This window comes from Puma concolor, chromosome A3, assembly GCF_028749965.1.
Source record: "Puma concolor isolate L17-30 chromosome A3, mPumCon1.1.hap2, whole genome shotgun sequence".
NCBI classification, from domain to species: domain Eukaryota; kingdom Metazoa; phylum Chordata; class Mammalia; order Carnivora; family Felidae; genus Puma; species Puma concolor.
In genome coordinates, this window is record NC_141669.1 from 11,724,982 (window position 1) to 11,743,352 (window position 18,371).

At 41.1% G+C, this 18,371-nt stretch overlaps 1 protein-coding gene across 5 annotated transcripts in view; it reads right to left on the reverse strand.

Moving 5' to 3' along the window:
• The window catches only part of NBAS (NBAS subunit of NRZ tethering complex), a 367,149-nt gene that overhangs the window by 134,003 nt on the left and 214,775 nt on the right, over positions 1-18,371 (reverse strand). For all 5 annotated transcript variants that reach the window (XM_086700060.1, XM_086700059.1, XM_086700058.1 and 2 more), the window contains one exon: positions 17,391-17,480. In XM_086700060.1, coding sequence (XP_086556186.1) covers positions 17,391-17,480 — 90 coding nt within the window. The remainder of the gene's footprint in view (positions 1-17,390; positions 17,481-18,371) is intronic.

An 18,371-nucleotide genomic window follows, 5' to 3' on the forward strand; every position in this document is an offset into this window, starting at 1 on the left:
TTAGGTGCCAATAAAACACAATACCTCTCCTGGGTTTTGGATCATCTCAGATACTGCACCTTGGTTCATTGAATGCCATTCTGCCCCTACAAACTGTCCTACTACTGTTACAAGTTGATACGTTAAAGACTACATCTCTCAGACTCCCTATATTGGCATTCCACACATAATCTAGTTCCCCTCTCGTAAATGCACCTGCTGCATGGAATTTGGGAGGTGGAACTCTAGTAGAGACCACACCTCTGTTACTTCTGCCTTCTGCTGCCTGCCTGCCTGCCTGCCTGCCTTCCTTCCTTCCTTCCTTCCTTCCTTCCTTCCTTCCTTCCTTCCTTTTTTCCTTCCTTTCGTAGCCTTAGTTATTTTTCTACAACAGTGGTAATAGAAGCCCCAGTGCCCAGACTCTAGTTTTATGCGTGTAAAGGCTGGCTTGTATCCTGGTCGTCAGTTACCACTGGAGCCAACTGATAAGGAATGGCTTTCTGCTTCCGCAGCTTATTTATGGCAGATTGCAGCTCCCCTAGCAGGCAGGTTCTGTAATTTTTCTAGTAGTTGGTCTTAGAAACACATCTAAAGCCTGCTCCTCCAGTCCTCTCAGTGATTTTTAGTCCTAATCTCCATAAAGCCCCTAATTTTCCATTAAAAAAAAAAAAAAAAAACTCCTGCTAAGAGCTAGAATATTTTCTGTAACCCACAACTGAATCTTGCATGATTTTTTTAATTAAAAATATATAAGTAGGAATCAGAGAAATCAGCAATACTATCTTCATTCTGGAATAGAGAACATGGCTTAAATCCACTGTCATAATTAGGCTAAAATTTTTCTGCAAGTCTTAGAGTAACTTTTCCAAGGAGGAGTTGAGTCTACAGAGTAGACAAGCCTAACCAAAATCACCATGGCAGCTCAGAGGGAAACTGAGCAGAACGAATACCCAGAACTGCCTCAAACCAGTGCCGTCCAACCCATTAGCCACAGTCATGCGGGGCTATCGCACGCTTGATACGTGGCTATTCCAAAATGAGATGTGCTGTAATGTACCACACTGGATTTCAAGGGCTTTGTACTAAAAATAACAAATAAATAACATAACCCTCACGTGCGTAACCTCAAGGAACAAAGATCAAAGCAGAATGCACCCTTTCTGTGGACAGGCATAAGCAGGAGGGAGCCCAGCTGGGGTGGGGTGGGGTGGGGGTGCTAAGCCTTACATTTCCAGTTTCTTCTCTCAATTTCAGCAATCAGGACAATTACACACACACCCTCTCCTTAGCATGTGTTGGACGGAGGGGGTGAAGAGCGTGGAAGGGGAGATGATGAGAGACTTAAACTCATCATCCAAACCTCAAAGGACAAGGCAGGAAGTCCTATGTAGGAACAACCAGACTTCTCCCTTCAAGAGTGATCATGATGGTAGCTTGCTATGTGCCAGCACTTTACAAAGTGCTTCATACATGTACTGGGCATAAGAACCAGAAGGAAATACACATACACACACACACACACACAAATAGCTTCAGTGGTAGCATTACTAGAATTCCTTTCTGTCCTTAATCTCTTTGCTATGTGAGGAGACAGCAGTGGAGGCTCATTTAGTCACCGCTTTGGTACCACAAACAGCTGGTTCATCAACGAAGAAAAATAAGCTGATTCCAGCTCCTGCCCTGCAGAGGCCCCTCTTCACTAGTAAGGCCACAACCCCAGCCAACGAGCATGTGATGTCACACAGTGGCAATGTTACCTCCAGCTCCTGTCCCACATTTACAGGGTGTGGACTTAGTCCCCTGGTCCGCCTGTCATCGTGCATGTGACCCACAAAGTCCGGCCTAAGCACACCTCTCCGGGCTACCGAAAGCTGTGGAGCTCGTGTATACTCTGCTTCATTCTGTGTCTAAGATCCCCCCACTTGCCAACCGTGCATGGAGAGGAGAGAGCTCTATGTGTCCCTGTGTGAATAACACTGCCAAAAATAGTTCTTCGCCAGAAATAAATCTCAGAAGGAATCTGAAGTATACATTGTCTCTCTTTATACAGATATAGGAGATACAAATATATATGTAAAATATACAGCAAGCATCTCGATTTATTGGCTATATTTCTGAATTAGTTAATATTTACAACTGGAAAAAAAAAACACAGAAGCAAATTAGAATTCATTCACTTACACGGCAGTTACTGCGTGACTCTCACTCGGTGTCACGCCCTACACCGGGCAATGAGGTGACAAAAACAGGGAAAACACAGTCTGTGCTCTCAAGTTGCTCAGAAACCAGGGAGGGAGGCAGAGATGTGGACACAGCCCTGCAGTACAATCTCAGCCTCTAAAGTAGACAGACATCTACAGTGCCACGCGACATGAAGAGAGGCCACACCTCCTCTGCCCAGAGGCGCAATCACAGAAGGCTTCACACAGAAGGTAGTATTTCATTGGGAAAGAATGCAAGTCCCCCCACCCCCCAAAGGAGGAAGAGATACTTTCAGGCAGACTTACACAAGAACGAGAGTGTGAAATGAAACGACACAGCAAACTGGAGGAATCTTGATCAAGTCAGTGAAGGTGTGGACAGTGGCACGCGAGGGCAAGGGGCCGATCGATCACCAGCATGGAGGGACAGAGAAGGAGCTGGAGTGAGAACCCCGCTGACCAGGCCAAAGCACCCCCGCTGCCAGCCTGACAGACGGGAAGCCACTAAAACCGTTCACGCAAAGGGAGTGGCAAACTCAGATCTGTGTTTTAGAAATATCATTCTAGGCACAAGAATCCAGTCAGGAGGTTGGTGTGTTAGTCCAAGCTTAAAATAATCACGGGCCAAATTAGGATCGTGATGCTAGGAATATATGAGGTTGCCATAAGGGTATTTTGCCACCTGAATGCATATATTAAATTCAAATGTTTTTATTTCTAATTCTTCTCAAAGTGAAAAGGGCCTGAGGTAAGTCAGATAAGCAGAGAAATTCAAGGATTCTGACTCCAACTTTCTAAGAAATAAAGTACATGGTCACCAAGCTGGGTCTTAGTGAAGAGCAGAGAGAAAGAAGAGAACAGAAGATAAGTCAGGAATCGAAGCAAACATTCATGGTTAGCTAAGCAAGGGTAGACACAGTGGGGGGAAAACAATGAACAATGCAAGTTACTGAGAAAGAATGAAGACAGGACCAGGTTTGCAGAGAGGAATAAGAAAGATCAGGGGGCAGCTGGATGGCTCCATCCGCTGAGCATCTGACTTCAGTTCAGGTCATGATCTCAGGGTTCGTGGATTCGAGCCCCACATCAAACCCCGCACTGGGCCCAGCACTGACGGTGCAGGGCTTGCTCGGGATTATTGCTCTCCCTCTCTCTCTCTGCCCCTCCCCCACTTGCACTCTGTCTCTCTCAAACTTAGGAAAAAAAGATTTTATATATATATACATATACACACACACACACACACACACACACACACATATACATATTTTTTTTTTTCTAGGAGTGATGTCTAATAGGAGTCTGGTTTATATTACATAAGAGACATGACGGCTACCATTTACTAAATGGTTCCTATGTGTCAGGTGCTGGGCAGGTGCTTCCTCTGGTCATTCCTGGGTTTTAGAATAACACTGCAAGATAGGTATGCGGAAGCCATATGATGCACAAGTAAAGTGTAGATGCTGCCCACACGCAACTGGCCTAGGGGTGTCTCCTCTTCCTGACCAGGTCGGGTTATCAAAACATGTGGTCCACTTGTTCTGCAGAGGGATGTGACACACGAGCAACATCACAAGCACATACGAATGTATTTGAGAGTACTTACTCTTCTGTGTCATGAAAATACGATCTCATTAAAGACGGTTTGAAAAATTCAAAAGGTTAGGGGGAAAAGAAGATAGTACTTATTCACAGCATCGCAATACAAAGACAATACTGCCAGGATACAGTCTCTCTTCCTGTCTTTAATCCAGGCTTAGAGATCTTTCTTTAAAACCTTTTATCGAAGAAGAAGATACATTAAAAAATGTATGCATGCAAGCATACAGTTTGGTAAATTATAACACACTCATGCAATCAGCACTTAGACTAAGTCACAGACCATCACCAGGATTCCAGATGCCGCTTTTGAGATCACTTCTAGCCATCCCCGTGGCCGAGGTAGATGCTACTCTGACTTCTGGTAGTATAAATTAGTTTTGCCTATTTTTATACTTTATATGAACGGAAGTGTGTCTTGGGGTCTGATTTCTATCATTCAACATAAATTCATCCATATTCTTGCAAGTAGTTGAAGACTGTCCAATTCGTTGTTAGTGTAATATCGTTACACTGTTAATGTAACAGTGTTATATAGCGTGAACATATCAGAACTTACTTATCCTTTTTTTCTATTGATGAGTATTTGGATACTCTCCAGTTTGTAGCTAATACCAATAGTGCTGCCTTGAACATGCTAATAGTTATCTTTTGGTGAATATATGCATTTCTGGAAACAAATCTAGTAGGGGGATTACTAAAACACAGAGTATGCATATGTCCAGACTTAGTGAATAGTGCCAAACATTTATACTCTAACCAGCAATTACAACAGTCTGGTCACTCCACATCCATGCCAACATCTAGCATTACATGTCTATTTCCTTTTAGCGGTAGCACTGAGGATATAATAGTATCTGTTTGTGGTTTTAATTTGAATCTCTCTGATGACTAATGAAGTCGAACAGCTTTTAATAGATCCATTGGTCATCTGACCATCTTTTGTGCAGTGTCTGTTCAAGTGTTTTGCCTTTCTTGGTTATCTGCCTTTCCCACTCACCTCTAGTTCTTCACATGTTCTGGACACACATCCTTATTACATGTACAAAGTGTGAATATGTTTTACTACTTGGCAGATTATATTTTCATCGTCTTAATGTTGTCTTTTGATTAATAGAAGTTCTTAAATTTTACATTACTCTAATTTATCATTTTTTTTACTTTACGATTACTATTTTTTGTATATTTAAGAAATTCTTGCTTACTCCAAGCTCACAAAGATGTTCTTCTATATTTTTGTTGACCTGTAATATTTTTGCTGTAAGTAAAATCCTGTTAAGACAGTGTCCTACCCTCTCTCCTATGCACCTGGAGCATTAGATGCATCCTTTCCATGCACTTACCATAAAATTTTGATAATCTCATTTTTTTTGTTTGCCTTCTCAACTGGACAGTAGCTTTTCAAAGGTAGGGATTATGTTTCTTTACCACTATATCCTCAAAGCATGGGAAAATCCCTGACTTATAGTGTATATCTGTAGATATGTAGAAGTCTGGCTTTACTGCACTATTGAAATGTTTGAGGATACATTTTCTCAGGCCTAATATGTTGTGCCTATAGTAGCTAATGTTATTCAAATAAGACTTCATGCCACATTTCAAATCTTGTTCACCTTTATAATCTTAATTGAGAGGGTGTATTGAATGATTAAACTGTCATCAACTAATCCAAGTACAGAATTAAAACTACAAACAAGATAAGAAATAAACGGCACTTGAACAGAGTGCAACATCACTCGGAGGAAAATCAAGTCAACTGAAAGATATCAAAAAATACAGGCTATAAAACAATCATTCCATTTCATAAAATGAACCTAAACTTTACTTCTCTATTTCATACAGATAGGCTAACTTCAGACAGGATGTTTAAGACATATGAAAATTAAAAGCTTGTTCCAGAAGATAAATGAAATTGACATGCTCAGAAATGTACGAGATAAAAGGCTGTAAGAGATTCCCTGATGAGGATTACAAAAAAGAAAGTAAAATAAAAGGCTCATTTGGACCACAGAAGAAGCATCGAACTTGGGGACAGTCTACCAGAATTATACTCTACCTAGAATAATTAATGAGGAAAATAGTTTTCATTCAAATACATATAATGGGGGGAGGGGAGGCTGGGCAAAATTTACTCCTGAAACGATTACTACTGGCACTTTTTATATTCATAGTTGCACACTGTTAATTAACTTAGAATGTATAACAGCAGAAATAGATTAATCCCCCCAACCAAATCAACAACTGCCAGCATAAAATTTAACATGAAATCTCATTAACGTCAGTATGTTACACAGCTCAGAGGTTAACTTACAAAGCGCTCATAGTATCTCTCAAATTCTACCACAGACACCATTACCGACCAGGTTCACGAGAACAAGAATAGTTCCACATCTCAAGTCTGGCTTACAGAGTCTTGTTGATCAAGGACTATAATGAATATCTATTTTGGAGTTGCTATCTCTGGTATCTGGTAACATAAGGGTTAGTTTCTGAGAAATCTGTTTGCCTCCTATAACCTGAGTTGGTGGGACACATAAGATAGGTAAGGATTACAAATAGCGCTCGAACTGAACTCATCCACCATCCCTTCCCTTCCAACAGATCTTTAGATGCTCCAAAGTTCTTCCCTGCACCCAACGCTTCTAGCAAATTTCACCCAGAACCTAAAATATTAAGAATATAGTCTTTATTATTACTGGTGATACTACTTTTAGAAGTGTCTGAGGAAAAAGAAAGAAAAAAGAAAAGATGGAAAGAAAGGAAAGAAAAGAAAGAAAGAAAAGAGATGGAAAGAGAAGAAAGAAAAGAAAGGAAGAAAAGAGAAGGAAAGAGAAGAAAGAAAAGAAAGGAAGGAAAGAAAAGAAAGACAAAATAAAAAGAAAAGAAAAGAAAAGAAAAGAAAAGAAAAGAAAAGAAAAGAAAAGAAAAGAAAAGAAAAGAAAAGAAAAGAAAAGACAAGACAAGACAGAATGAATCTGTCAGAAGCAGCAATAGAAAAATACCCCATGGAGCAAATCGCTCCAAGGTCTGACTCTGCTTCAGTTCATCTGCTAAGTAACAGGTCAGGTTATATAATTCAGATGTTTTCACCTTTGCGAATCATGAACCCCTACACAATTCCGATCAAAGCTGGAAGTCATTCCTCCAGAAAACAGAATGCACATGCTGTGCACACACAGGAACACACAAAGTCACATACACACCCCCCCCCCCACACACACACACACAACACACACACACACACACACACACAAATACAGCACACTACTTCAGGGGCTTTGGGAATCAAACCCTTCTTGAATCTGCTGGCATTCCTGGACCAAGATTAAGAGACCTGTAGTTAGGAAAAATACAGGTATGTGAAGTATATTTTTATTTTCTTTCACCATGCCAAATTTTTAAATCTCTTTTGATTAAATAATTTGGGGTTCTAAATCCATCCGCAAAATAAATTTACTGAACATATACCTCTGGCATGCTTACTACGTTTAAGACCCAGTGCTAGGCAACAGGGTTACCACGATGATTAAGACACTGTCCCTGCTCTCAAGGAACTCATAGTACATTAGGAAAGACAGGCAAACAGGAAATTTGCCTTATTTCACCAATGAACTGAGAACTTATCAAATCGGATTCCACTGGAATATTCCTCCCCTTATAATAAAAGAATTTATCCACACCCATCATATCCACATCTTAACCTTCCTCATTTATTTTCTTCACATATTCAACAAATATTTGGACATCAAATACAACAAGGACACTTGTAGTAGATACTGAAAACAGAGCAGTGAACAAAACAGGACTCCTGCCACCCAGAGCTCCTCTTGTATTCCAAGAGGAGATAAGCCAAAGATAAACATAAAGCATGTCAGAGAGGTGTATCAGATAAATGATAGGAAAAGAGCTAGGAAGAAAAATAAAGCGGTATATTGGGAGTAGGGGGAACACTGTAATTGTGTATGCAGGGACCGGGGAAGCTCTCACTGAGCAGACATTTGAGCAGAGACCTGGAAGGAGCGAAGATAAGTCACTGAATATGTGAGAGAAAAACACGGCAAGGATAAGGACCAGAGGGAATGTTTAGAGAATGGAAAGAAGGGCAGTATGCCTGGAGTACAGTGGGCAAAGTCGGGGGGGGGGGGTTAAGGAGAGAAGAGATCAAGTCAAACAGGTAGTAGGGAAGATAGATCACGGGTGTCCTCATAGGAGATCATAAAAGCTTAGTTTGTACTCCACGGAATGTGGCGTGATCTAACATATTTTTAAAGAATCACTCCGGCTGCCTTGTTGAGCACCAACCAGAGCAAGGAAAAGGGCCGAAAGAGGCAGACAAACAGAACACTACCGTAAAACTCTAGGTGAGACACGGCAATAACTTAACCAGGGTGCTGGCGGTGGTGATGGTAAAATATGGCCTAATTCCAAGTCCACTGGGAAAGTGGAGCCACCAGGCTTTCTTGACAGACTGCTTGCGTTACACAGGACAAAGAGAACTGAGGACGATGACAAGGTTTATGACCTAAACAACTAGGAAGACGGAGCTGCCATTTTTTGACCTAGGAAAGAGCACAGAAGGAACACCGCCGGTAGCTGGGGTGAAGGGTGCGATGCTAAGATCAGTGGCTCACTTTTAACACGCTGAGATGCGATGCCTGTAAGAAAGGGAAGTACAGATGCCAGACTGGCAGTCGCACACACAAGCCTGGAACGCAAAAGATCAGGGCTCAAGCTACACGTAGAGAATCATCCGCACAAAGTTGCACGATCACAGGTGCAATCATCTAGGGAATCGGCAGAGACAGAGAAGAGATTAAAGACTGAGACCTGAGGTATCTAACATTTAGCTAGAGAAATGAGGAAGGACCAACAAACACGGTGAGAGTAAGTGGCCAACGAGGTATAAAGAAAACGAATAGACTGTCCCTGAAACAAGTACGTATCCGATGTTACTGATACGTCACATAACATAAAGACAGACTTGACGCATGAATTTACCAATAGGAGGTCACTGGTGACCCAAACACAAGCTGTTCTGAGGAAACAGTGAGGAGAAAAAGACGCATGGAGAGCACGCAAAAGACAACAGGAGAAAAAGATGTGGCCACTACTGTGTATAAAACCAAAGCATGTACACAAAGCCCCTCAGCATGGTACAGATGAGCCGTGTGATCAGATCACAAGGCCTCCTTAAAAGGAAAGGAAACTGTCAAATCCCCAGATTTCACTGAAACTGAGACATGTTATTTGAAAAGTATCCTTTGCAAGTGAATTTAAATCCAAGTCTAGATGAAAAAGTAAAAAAAAAAAAAAAAAAAAAAAAAAAAAAAAGTATTCTTTGTTACTGAAAGAGTCAAAGAAACTTAAAGAAACGAAACAAATGTATTAGAAATGCGTGTACTCTGTGAAGAAAGGGCAGGATGGAAGAAAGAAGAGAACCTGGAACATGAGTGGCAGAGCCCAGTGAGGAGGCAGCTAATCTAAGCCTCTCTGAGGAATGGAAATCCGTGGCCTCAATTCTCCGAGCCAATCAAAGTGACAGGATTCACAGTCCTGACCATCAAGCCGTGGACCGAGCGATCACAGTCTCCTACAAGCATGCCAATGGGCAGAGCATGCCCTCTTTCGGTCAGACCTCAGTGAGAGAGGAAACACCACATGGTGAATGAAATGCAGGAGTCTTGTGAATCGTGCTGGCTCTGCGTTATCATCCAGTTCGCGATGTCACAGATCACCATGAACTCAGTCTCACGTAAACACTCATCAGGCAATGTTATCCAAAAAAAAAAAAAAAAAAAAAAGTGAATAAGGACCTACTCTGTTCCCAGTGATGTGCTGGTGTCACAACAGTAAAGAAAGCAATCAGCACTTAACAAAGTTACGGAGAATACATTATAAGAAGATAGGAAATTCTCTATCTCAGGAGCTCATTCCCACCACTTTATCCCAGAGCAATGCAGGACTACACAAAATGTGCACGTAAAATGTTCACTGTGGCTCAGTCTAAAAGAGAGGAAAATCAAACATAATCTAAATGTTCAAAAACAAAGCGAAAGATAAATTTTTGTACATACATCAAATGACCGCTAACCTGCCATTATATAAATGGTCTGTATATAAGGAGAAGGGCAGCTATCTGTGACAAATAACATTACGTGGAAAAAAACAAGCTTTAAATTAATATGCAGGGGCACCTGGGTGGCTAATCAGTTAAGTGTCCAACTTCAGCTCAGGTCATGATCTCACAGTTTGTGAGTTCAGGTCCAGCCTCGGGCTCTGTGCTGACAGCTCAGAGCCTGGAGCCTGCTTCAAATTCTGTGTCTCCCTCTCTCTCTGCCCCACCCCTACTTACACTCTGTCTCTCTCTGTCTCCCCAAAATGGGTAAACGTTAAAAAAAATTTTTTTAATGTGGAATTAATATATGCAGTATGAATCCATTTTAAGTTTAAAAAATAATAATTCTCCAGGAGATAGACAATAGCTATCCAGAAAATCTGTTCATACTCAGAAAAATTCTGGAAGATATATATAAACTTAAAAATGTTTACCTCTAAGCAGTGGGCTTCATGGTATGGGTAGAAAGAACTAAGAGAAGAAAGAGAACTTATATACTAATGTACTGCTGATTAAATTACTTCATAATTTATTATTTTTTTAATGTTTATTTATTTTTGATAGAGCCTGAGCAGGAGAGGGGCAGAGAGAGAGGGAGATACAGAATCCAAAGCAGGCTCCAGGCTCCCAGCTGTCGGCACAGAGCCCGATGTGGGGCTTGAACCCACAAACTGTGAGATCATGACCTGAGCTGAAGTTGGACACTTAACCAACTGAGTCACCCAGGCACCTCTATTTCATATTTTAAAAAGTAGAAAGGCCAAAGCTACCATAAATTTCCATGGACTTCTTATCAAAAGTTAACAAATATTATTAATATTTTATCATAGATGTTTTACATTTCTTTTTTTTTTTAACTTTCAGGAATAAAATATGCTAAATAGTGTCAGTTATCTGAACCCATGCCTCCTCTTAAATGGATTGCTAAAATAAAAGATTGTGTTATTTTTGTAATTAAGAAAGCCATTATGAATTCCAGTCAGGATGGAGCAGTGAACTCCTGTTGCAATGTGCTCATGGTACTCCAGAATACTAAGGGTAATTAAAAACAAAAGTAGAAAGGCACTGACGTTCAATGGAATTCAACATTTGGGGCTCAGAACTGAGATGCTGACAGTGGCTGTGAAACGCTCCTCTCGAGGGAACTGTGAATCAAAAGGATCCCCTGTAAGAGGATCAGACCCACTGCCTGAGATTATGTATTTATATAAAATTGCAGGAATAAAGAGGCAGAGAACTAACAGGGCCCAAGTCCCTCGTTGGCTCCATGCCTGGATTCCTCAGATCCTCAACATTACAAGAGGTTGGGCATCCCACGTCAAAAGGTATTAATAGGACATGTCATGTTCTGGACTGAAGCACTAAGGGTACAGACTGAGGAAAACCACACAACTATAGAATCCTTAGAGAAGGTCTAGGGAGATAAAAAGTAAACAGAATGGAATGACCCCCCCCCCCCCAATGAGCTTGGAAACCAAAATTCTACAACACATCGGGGGCGGGGGGGGGTGGATAGTAAAGTGATAATTTTAACAAAAATCCATTCCAGATGAAACTCTTTCTTTTCAAACTTCAAAATATTAATGTCTTTGTGCATACCAAATATGAAATTTAAAATCCTTGGCATGCCTGCATGGCTCCGTTAAGCATCCGACTTGGCTCAGGTCATGATCTCACACTTTGTGAGTTCAAGCCCCATGTGGGGCTCTGTGCTGACAGCTCAGAGCCTGGAGCCTGCTTTGGATTCGGTGTCTCCCTCTTTCTCTCTCTCTCTGCCCCTGCACTGCTCACACTCTGTCTCTCTCTCTCTCAAAAATAAATAAACATTTAAAAAATTTTAAATTCTTTAGGAAGGAATAAGCTATCATAAAACATAAAAGAAAACAAAACAAATACCATCTCAATGAACTAATTTTTGTGTATGTTAAGAAGCTCTAATTCACCTTTTCGTATATGAATATTCCTCAAGCCTACAGTTATTTCACACAAAAAGTGGATTATTACTTCCTTATCAATAAACACAGGAGCCAAAACTATAAAAAAAAAAAAAAAAAAGCATAGGGATAAATGCCCACACTCTTGAGTTATGCGTCCATTTCTTAGATACAATACCACAGCACAAGCGATACAAGAGTACCGGTAGGCTGGACTTCAGCCACATTAGAAATGTTTGCACTTGGGGCGCCTGGGTGGCGCAGTCGGTTAAGCCTCCGACTTCAGCCAGGTCACGATCTCGCGGTCCGTGAGTTCGAGCCCCACGTCAGGCTCTGGGCTGATGGCTCAGAGCCTGGAGCCTGTTTCCGATTCTGTGTCTCCCTCTCTCTCTGCCCCTCCCCCGTTCATGCTCTGTCTCTCTCTGTCCCAAAAATAAATAAATGTTGAAAAAAAAAATTTAAAAAAAAAAAAGAAATGTTTGCACTTTATGAAAATGAAAAAGTCAAGTCACACACGGAGAGAAAAACATTTTCAAATCACCTACTCAAGAAAGGATTTGTAGCCAGAATTTAAAAAAACAAAACAAAACAACAAAACTCTTACACCTCAATAAGCAGCAGCACCACAAAAACAGATGTTCACGATCATTAGTTCTTTGGAAAGAGCATACCAAAATGATAATGAGATACCACACACATCCCCCCGAAGGACGGCTTTCGTCAAATCCAGGGAGGAACAAGCGTTATGAGAATGTGGAGACGCTGGGATCTGAACACTTCCTGGTGGGAAAGGAAAATGGTGCGGCCACTTTGGGAAGCAATCTGCCATTTCTTCAAAAGTTGAACGCGTATATGCGTGCAATGTAGCAGTTCCACTCCTATACACCTACATGAGAAATCGAAACCTATTTCTCTATTTCCATATTTTCCAGCAAATAAGTAGAAATAACCCACATGTGTATCACCTGGTGAATGAAAAAAGAAATGGTTTCCTATGATACTGAAGGCCAACTGTCCTTTTGCTCACTTTTAGAGATTTCTAAACAGTCCTTTTATAAATTTGAAATCGCTCTATGCTTAGCCCATGCCACAGTTATAAACATTAATTAGTCTAGTTGTATAAATCTATGGCCACTTAAAACGCTCATAACAAGTTTTCCCACAGTGAAAATGATTTTTTAATGGGAATCTTATATATAATCCATTTCCAAATCTAATTGGATTTATCTGGGGGGAAAACACCATTGGCTAAGTGATACAACTAATACTAGCTAAAAACAAACGTTAATATACTCTAAATGGCGAAATACTGCTACATCTAAAAAGCATAATAACCAACATTAATAAGAAACTGGAAAACTGTAATTTTGGTAGTTATTCACAAAATATGCATTCTGGTCTATTTATACACTAATATCTTGTTCATGGGGACAACAGCCAATATCTTCAAACCTGTAGGCTCTACTTGAACTAATGCAAATGCTACCGCATAGCAATTACATCTTTACTTTGCTTGGATATATAAATAAAAATTATTATTTTCACAACTGAGTAATGAAAGTCTTGAGCATTAAGCAGATTACATATATAGTCAGCTCTCATTTATGAGTTAGAATTTAGTGTGGTTATTATATCTACTGTTAATGTGTAACGCACAGCAACCTACAGCTGAGCACTGTATTTTAATCTAATAATAGTAGCTATAATATTCTGAAATGTGCTTCATGAATCAAAGCCATAATGTGTTCATTGAGGGTTTAGATTTGCACTTCATGAGATCAAGATTTTCTGCAACTTGCTGAGAAAGGACACACGAAGACAAGAAAGCTTTTTAAGGAGCTACAAAAAAAAAAAAAAAAAAAGAGAAAGATTTAAAAAAATAAATAAAATAATCATTTTGGAAGAATCCCTTTTCCTTGCTAAGTAGAATGTGTAAAAGACTGCCGTGTAAAGGTGGTCTCCTTCATTCACTAAAGAGACTAATGGAGCAGGATGTGCCCACTTGTGGAGACACAGCATGTCCTTCTCCAAAGAAGCCACTAAAGGGCCAGGTTGACACTTTGTAATTCATTGAAGAAGGAGAAAATAGGAAACCCAAAGTCACAAAGGCTTTTCATGGATTTTATGAAGGATAGGGATTCAGAATAAGCTTAGAGAGCTGAACTCAGCAGAAACACTTTGCAATTCTATACTGAACAGAGAAATCACACACCCCGTATGCTGGCCAAAACATAACAGATCTCAACAGCCACCACAGCACATATATATGAGTTAAATGGGAAATTCCTTTTATTTTAAGCTAAAATCTACTTTATAATTAGTTTTTACCACAGAATAACCCGTATGCAGACGGAGTTTCCAAGCGGGCTTTGTCGAACATTTCCTACGCATCCGCCATGTGACAACCCCGTTATGGACGGTGCAAAGATAAATGACCTACTTCCAGTTACCACGTAATACCAAAGCATACCACGTACATGCTGACACGATGATGTGAGAATGTGTGGGGGATACAGAAGCAACAGTAATTAGAGAACTCGAGGAAAACCTGACGAAGAAAATGATACTTCAGATGGGCTCAAAGCGTGAAAGAGATGACCAGAGCACAAGGCAAGAAGGGCAGCAGAGGCAGCCAGGAAAGTAACACCAAAGGGGTGACAGAGGCAACTCCGGAGAACGGTGGCAAGGTCAGTAGGACTGCAGCCCAGCGCATGTTTGGGAGGCGTGAAAAGAGACAAGGCGAGAGAGACAGACGGGAAGGTGGGAGATGTGGCTAAACTGCTGGAGAAGCACCAGAGGCTCAAAAGATACAAAACTTGGGATGAAGAAGATCTCACTGAAAGCAGGTCTTCACCTGGACCCTGAAAGATGGCACAATTGGCCAACTTCCTCCTGATACACAGGACATTCGGTGACTGCTGGCCACAAGTGTTCTCAGTCCCACGGAGAAAACACCACAGAATTTAATGTGCTCTCACATCCAGTGAAAACAAACGGTAATCAGTACGACTACAAGTCAAAGCATGCCAAAGAAGAAACGTATCCACCACACTCCAGGCCCCTAGAAAACACTTCGGCTTCCATCCAGAGGAAGGAGTCCAACGACAAAAAAGTCCACTGTCTGCAGTGTTGACGGTGGCACACAATCCTCCACCCGGTGTCTAATCTTCTCCAACTGTGATACCTAAGCCGGTAGCCAGAAGCCTCATGTGGCTATTTAAATTGAACTAAAATGAAATTAAATTTAAAATTTGATTCCTTCGGTGTGCTAGCCACATTTCGAGTACCCACGGCATATGTGGCTGGCGGCCACGGTGGGATACAGGACGTCTTCCTCACTGTGGAAAAATCTATTGGTGGATGCTGTCCTGAAGTCACCATCACAAGAAGAATAGGGGGAAAACTCCCGAAGCACAAAAGGATCTCCCATTCTGAGATCCTCAGATCACTCGGCACTGAACTAGGGTTACACCGGTATATTCAATAGGTTTGTCAAATTGAATTTTAATAGAAAAGAACGAACTGCGGAAATGGCGTAGTCATACGTAACCCACGAGGAATAATATTTCTGCAGAAACTCCATGAATAGATTCTGCAACTGAAACTTTGTATCAGATGTTTAAAAGTAACTATATAGTACACAACTGCAAAGGAGTTTGGCAAAATGGATACAGCCAATTAAAAAAAAAAAAAAAAGAGATTAGGTGCAGCTAACGTTCCACAATAGATGGCTTCCAAAATAGGTATCAGAAAAATGAATGACGTTTCACATTTTGTAAGTGAAGCTTAGGCGCACCTGGGTGGCTCAGTTGGTTAAGCGTCCAACTTCAGCTCAAGTCATGATCGCGCTGTTCCAGAGTTCAAGCCCTGTGTCGGGCTCTGGGCTGACAGCTGGGAGCCTGGAGCCTGCTTGGGATTCTGTGTCTCCCTCTCTCTCTGCCTGTCCCACTCCCGCTCTGTCTCTGTCTCTGTCTCTCTCTCTCTCTCAAGAATAAACATTAAAAAAAAAAAAAAAAAGTGAAGCTTACCATAAAGGAATCCTGTGGAAAACCAATCTATAAAGAGAATTACTATCTCTTAATTGACCCAATTAGAATGTCAAAAACTGGACTACTTTCTTCAACCTAAAAAAAATGACAATTTTATGTTTTTAGAAGCAGGTCTGGAGAGTGAATGGCCATGGAGCCAGCACTGACCAAAAGAAAAACGGTGTCAGGGCGCAAGTATTCTTCCTTTCTCTCCCAGGATGAACTATCCCAAGGCACGTACACACTTAGGTGGCTCAGACATATTTTATTCACAAGAATCTCAGTGAGCCAAGGGAAAAGGAGAAAAATTCTACAGAAAATGGGCAAGAGAACTGAACAGACACCTCACAAAAGAAGAGGTCTCCAGAGCTAATTCCATCTCATTAGTCATGAGAAAAATGCAAACCAAGATCCCAAACAGATACCGCTAAATACTTAAGAGAAGAGTTAAGATTTTTAAAAAGCTAACAAGGCCAAATTGCTAGATTGGAATAAATGGCAAACCCAAACACTGCTCCTGAAAGTGCAGTCGGGGGCGTCTGGGTGGCTCCGTCGTTGAGCGTCAGACTCTTGATTTTGGCTCCGGTCATGATCTCACATCGTGAGTTCGAGCCCCACACCAGGCTCCATGCTGACAGTGAGGAGCCAGCTTGAGATTCTCTCTCTCCCTCTTTCTGCCCCTCCCATGCGCGTGTGCACACACTCTCTCTCTCTCTCTCTCTCTCTCTCTCACAAAATAATTAAGATAAAATAAACTTGAAAAAAAAAAAACAAATTTAAAAAAAAAAGAGCAAATGGTAAAAAACCTTTGGAAAATCATTTGGGATTCCTGACGGAGGCTAAACGTACAGACACCCGCTAACATACGCTTCCAGGCCGAGGTAAACAGATGCCGGACAGAATGGTATGCACATGTGCCCCAGCAACATGTACAAAATGCTGATGCAGCCTCATCTCTAGTAGCCAAAAGTAAAAAGACACCAACGCCAGTCAACGTCGCAATGGATGAACTGTAAAATACGCACACCGCAACTAATTTCTCCACAGCAGAACAGTGAATAAACTATACACGTGTAAGAACATGAAGGAATCTCGCAAAAATTATGGAGCACAGCCATTTCCATTAAGTACAAAAATAGGTCAAATCATATTGGGAGGGGTGTGATGGGTATTAAAATTCCTTAAAATAAGAACAAAAGCCACAAAGATCTGGTGTCACAACACTGGTGATTTCCGGAAGGAAAAAGAAGAGCTAGAAACTAAGCTGGGACAGGGTGCAGGGGGACTTGTGGAAGGCTGGTCATACTAATTTCTCTATCTGGTGGCTTCATGGCTACTTTCTCTGTGATAATTTATGGAGCTGGACACTTTTCTGTACTTTTTCTTTTTTAATATGAATGTTGTATTTCACACACACACACACAAAAAAAAACGTTTAAAAGAAAAAGTTTTCCCACACACACACGGCCAGGCGACTCCCATTTCACTCCACTCATGGTCACCTTTCAAACTCCTCCCTCGCAGGCTAACTCACCTCGTGGAGCGCTTTACTAATTAACGGTGAAACACTGATACTCTCTCCTCCTTCTGGATGGATCTGGACATTCACTTTTTGATAAAGAATCTGAAAAGAGAACATGACATACTGTAAAGGAACTGTTGGGTTGTTTTTTTTTTTTTTTTTTAATGTTTATTTATTTTGGAGAAACAGACAGAGCCTGAGCAGGCGAAGGGCAGAGAGAGAGAGGGAGACACAGAATCTGAAGCAGGCTCCAGGCTCCGAGCTGTCAGCACAGAGCACAAAGTGGGGCTCGAAGTCACGGACTGCAAGATCGTGACCTGAGCTGAAGTCAGACATTTAACCGACTGAGCCACCCAGGTGCCCCTAAAGGAACTGTGCTTTAAATTTGCCTCACTTTACAACATAGACTGGAAATTTTAAAAGCACTCTTTTGAGGAAAAAACTGCTACTTCATAATGAACACTTTTTGGTAACAGGCTTACTTCAGGACTTCCTGAATGGCTTCCCAATTTGAGAAGTGGGCACCAATGGTGAAAAACCTGGTGTATAATGTACTGAATGACGAGGATATGAAAAGGAGAATTCCAGAATCTCCTCCTATAGTCTTATACCCTCTATTTATTTCTTCTATATTTTTTGCAACAAAAGTATTATCCACGCTTAGGCAGGTCCCGTGAATTTTGGGAAACTGAGCATCTCCCCAACCAAAACTCCGTCCTCTGCCATTTCCAAAGGACTTCCAAGTTCCCTGGTGGTCTAGTGGTTAGGATCCGGCACTCTGCAAACGACTTCCGAGGGATGGTATCACCACTGGTTTTTAACATATTTTCCATGACCATTTCTCATGTTTAAATCTTGGCAAGACTCATTTCTTCCATTATATCCAACAATTTACCTCTTAATATTACCTCCTACCTTTCTCCCTTACTATAGTAAGCCAACGACACTACCTTCTATCCAAGATCTTCAAATCCCTTTTCACATAAGCGGCAA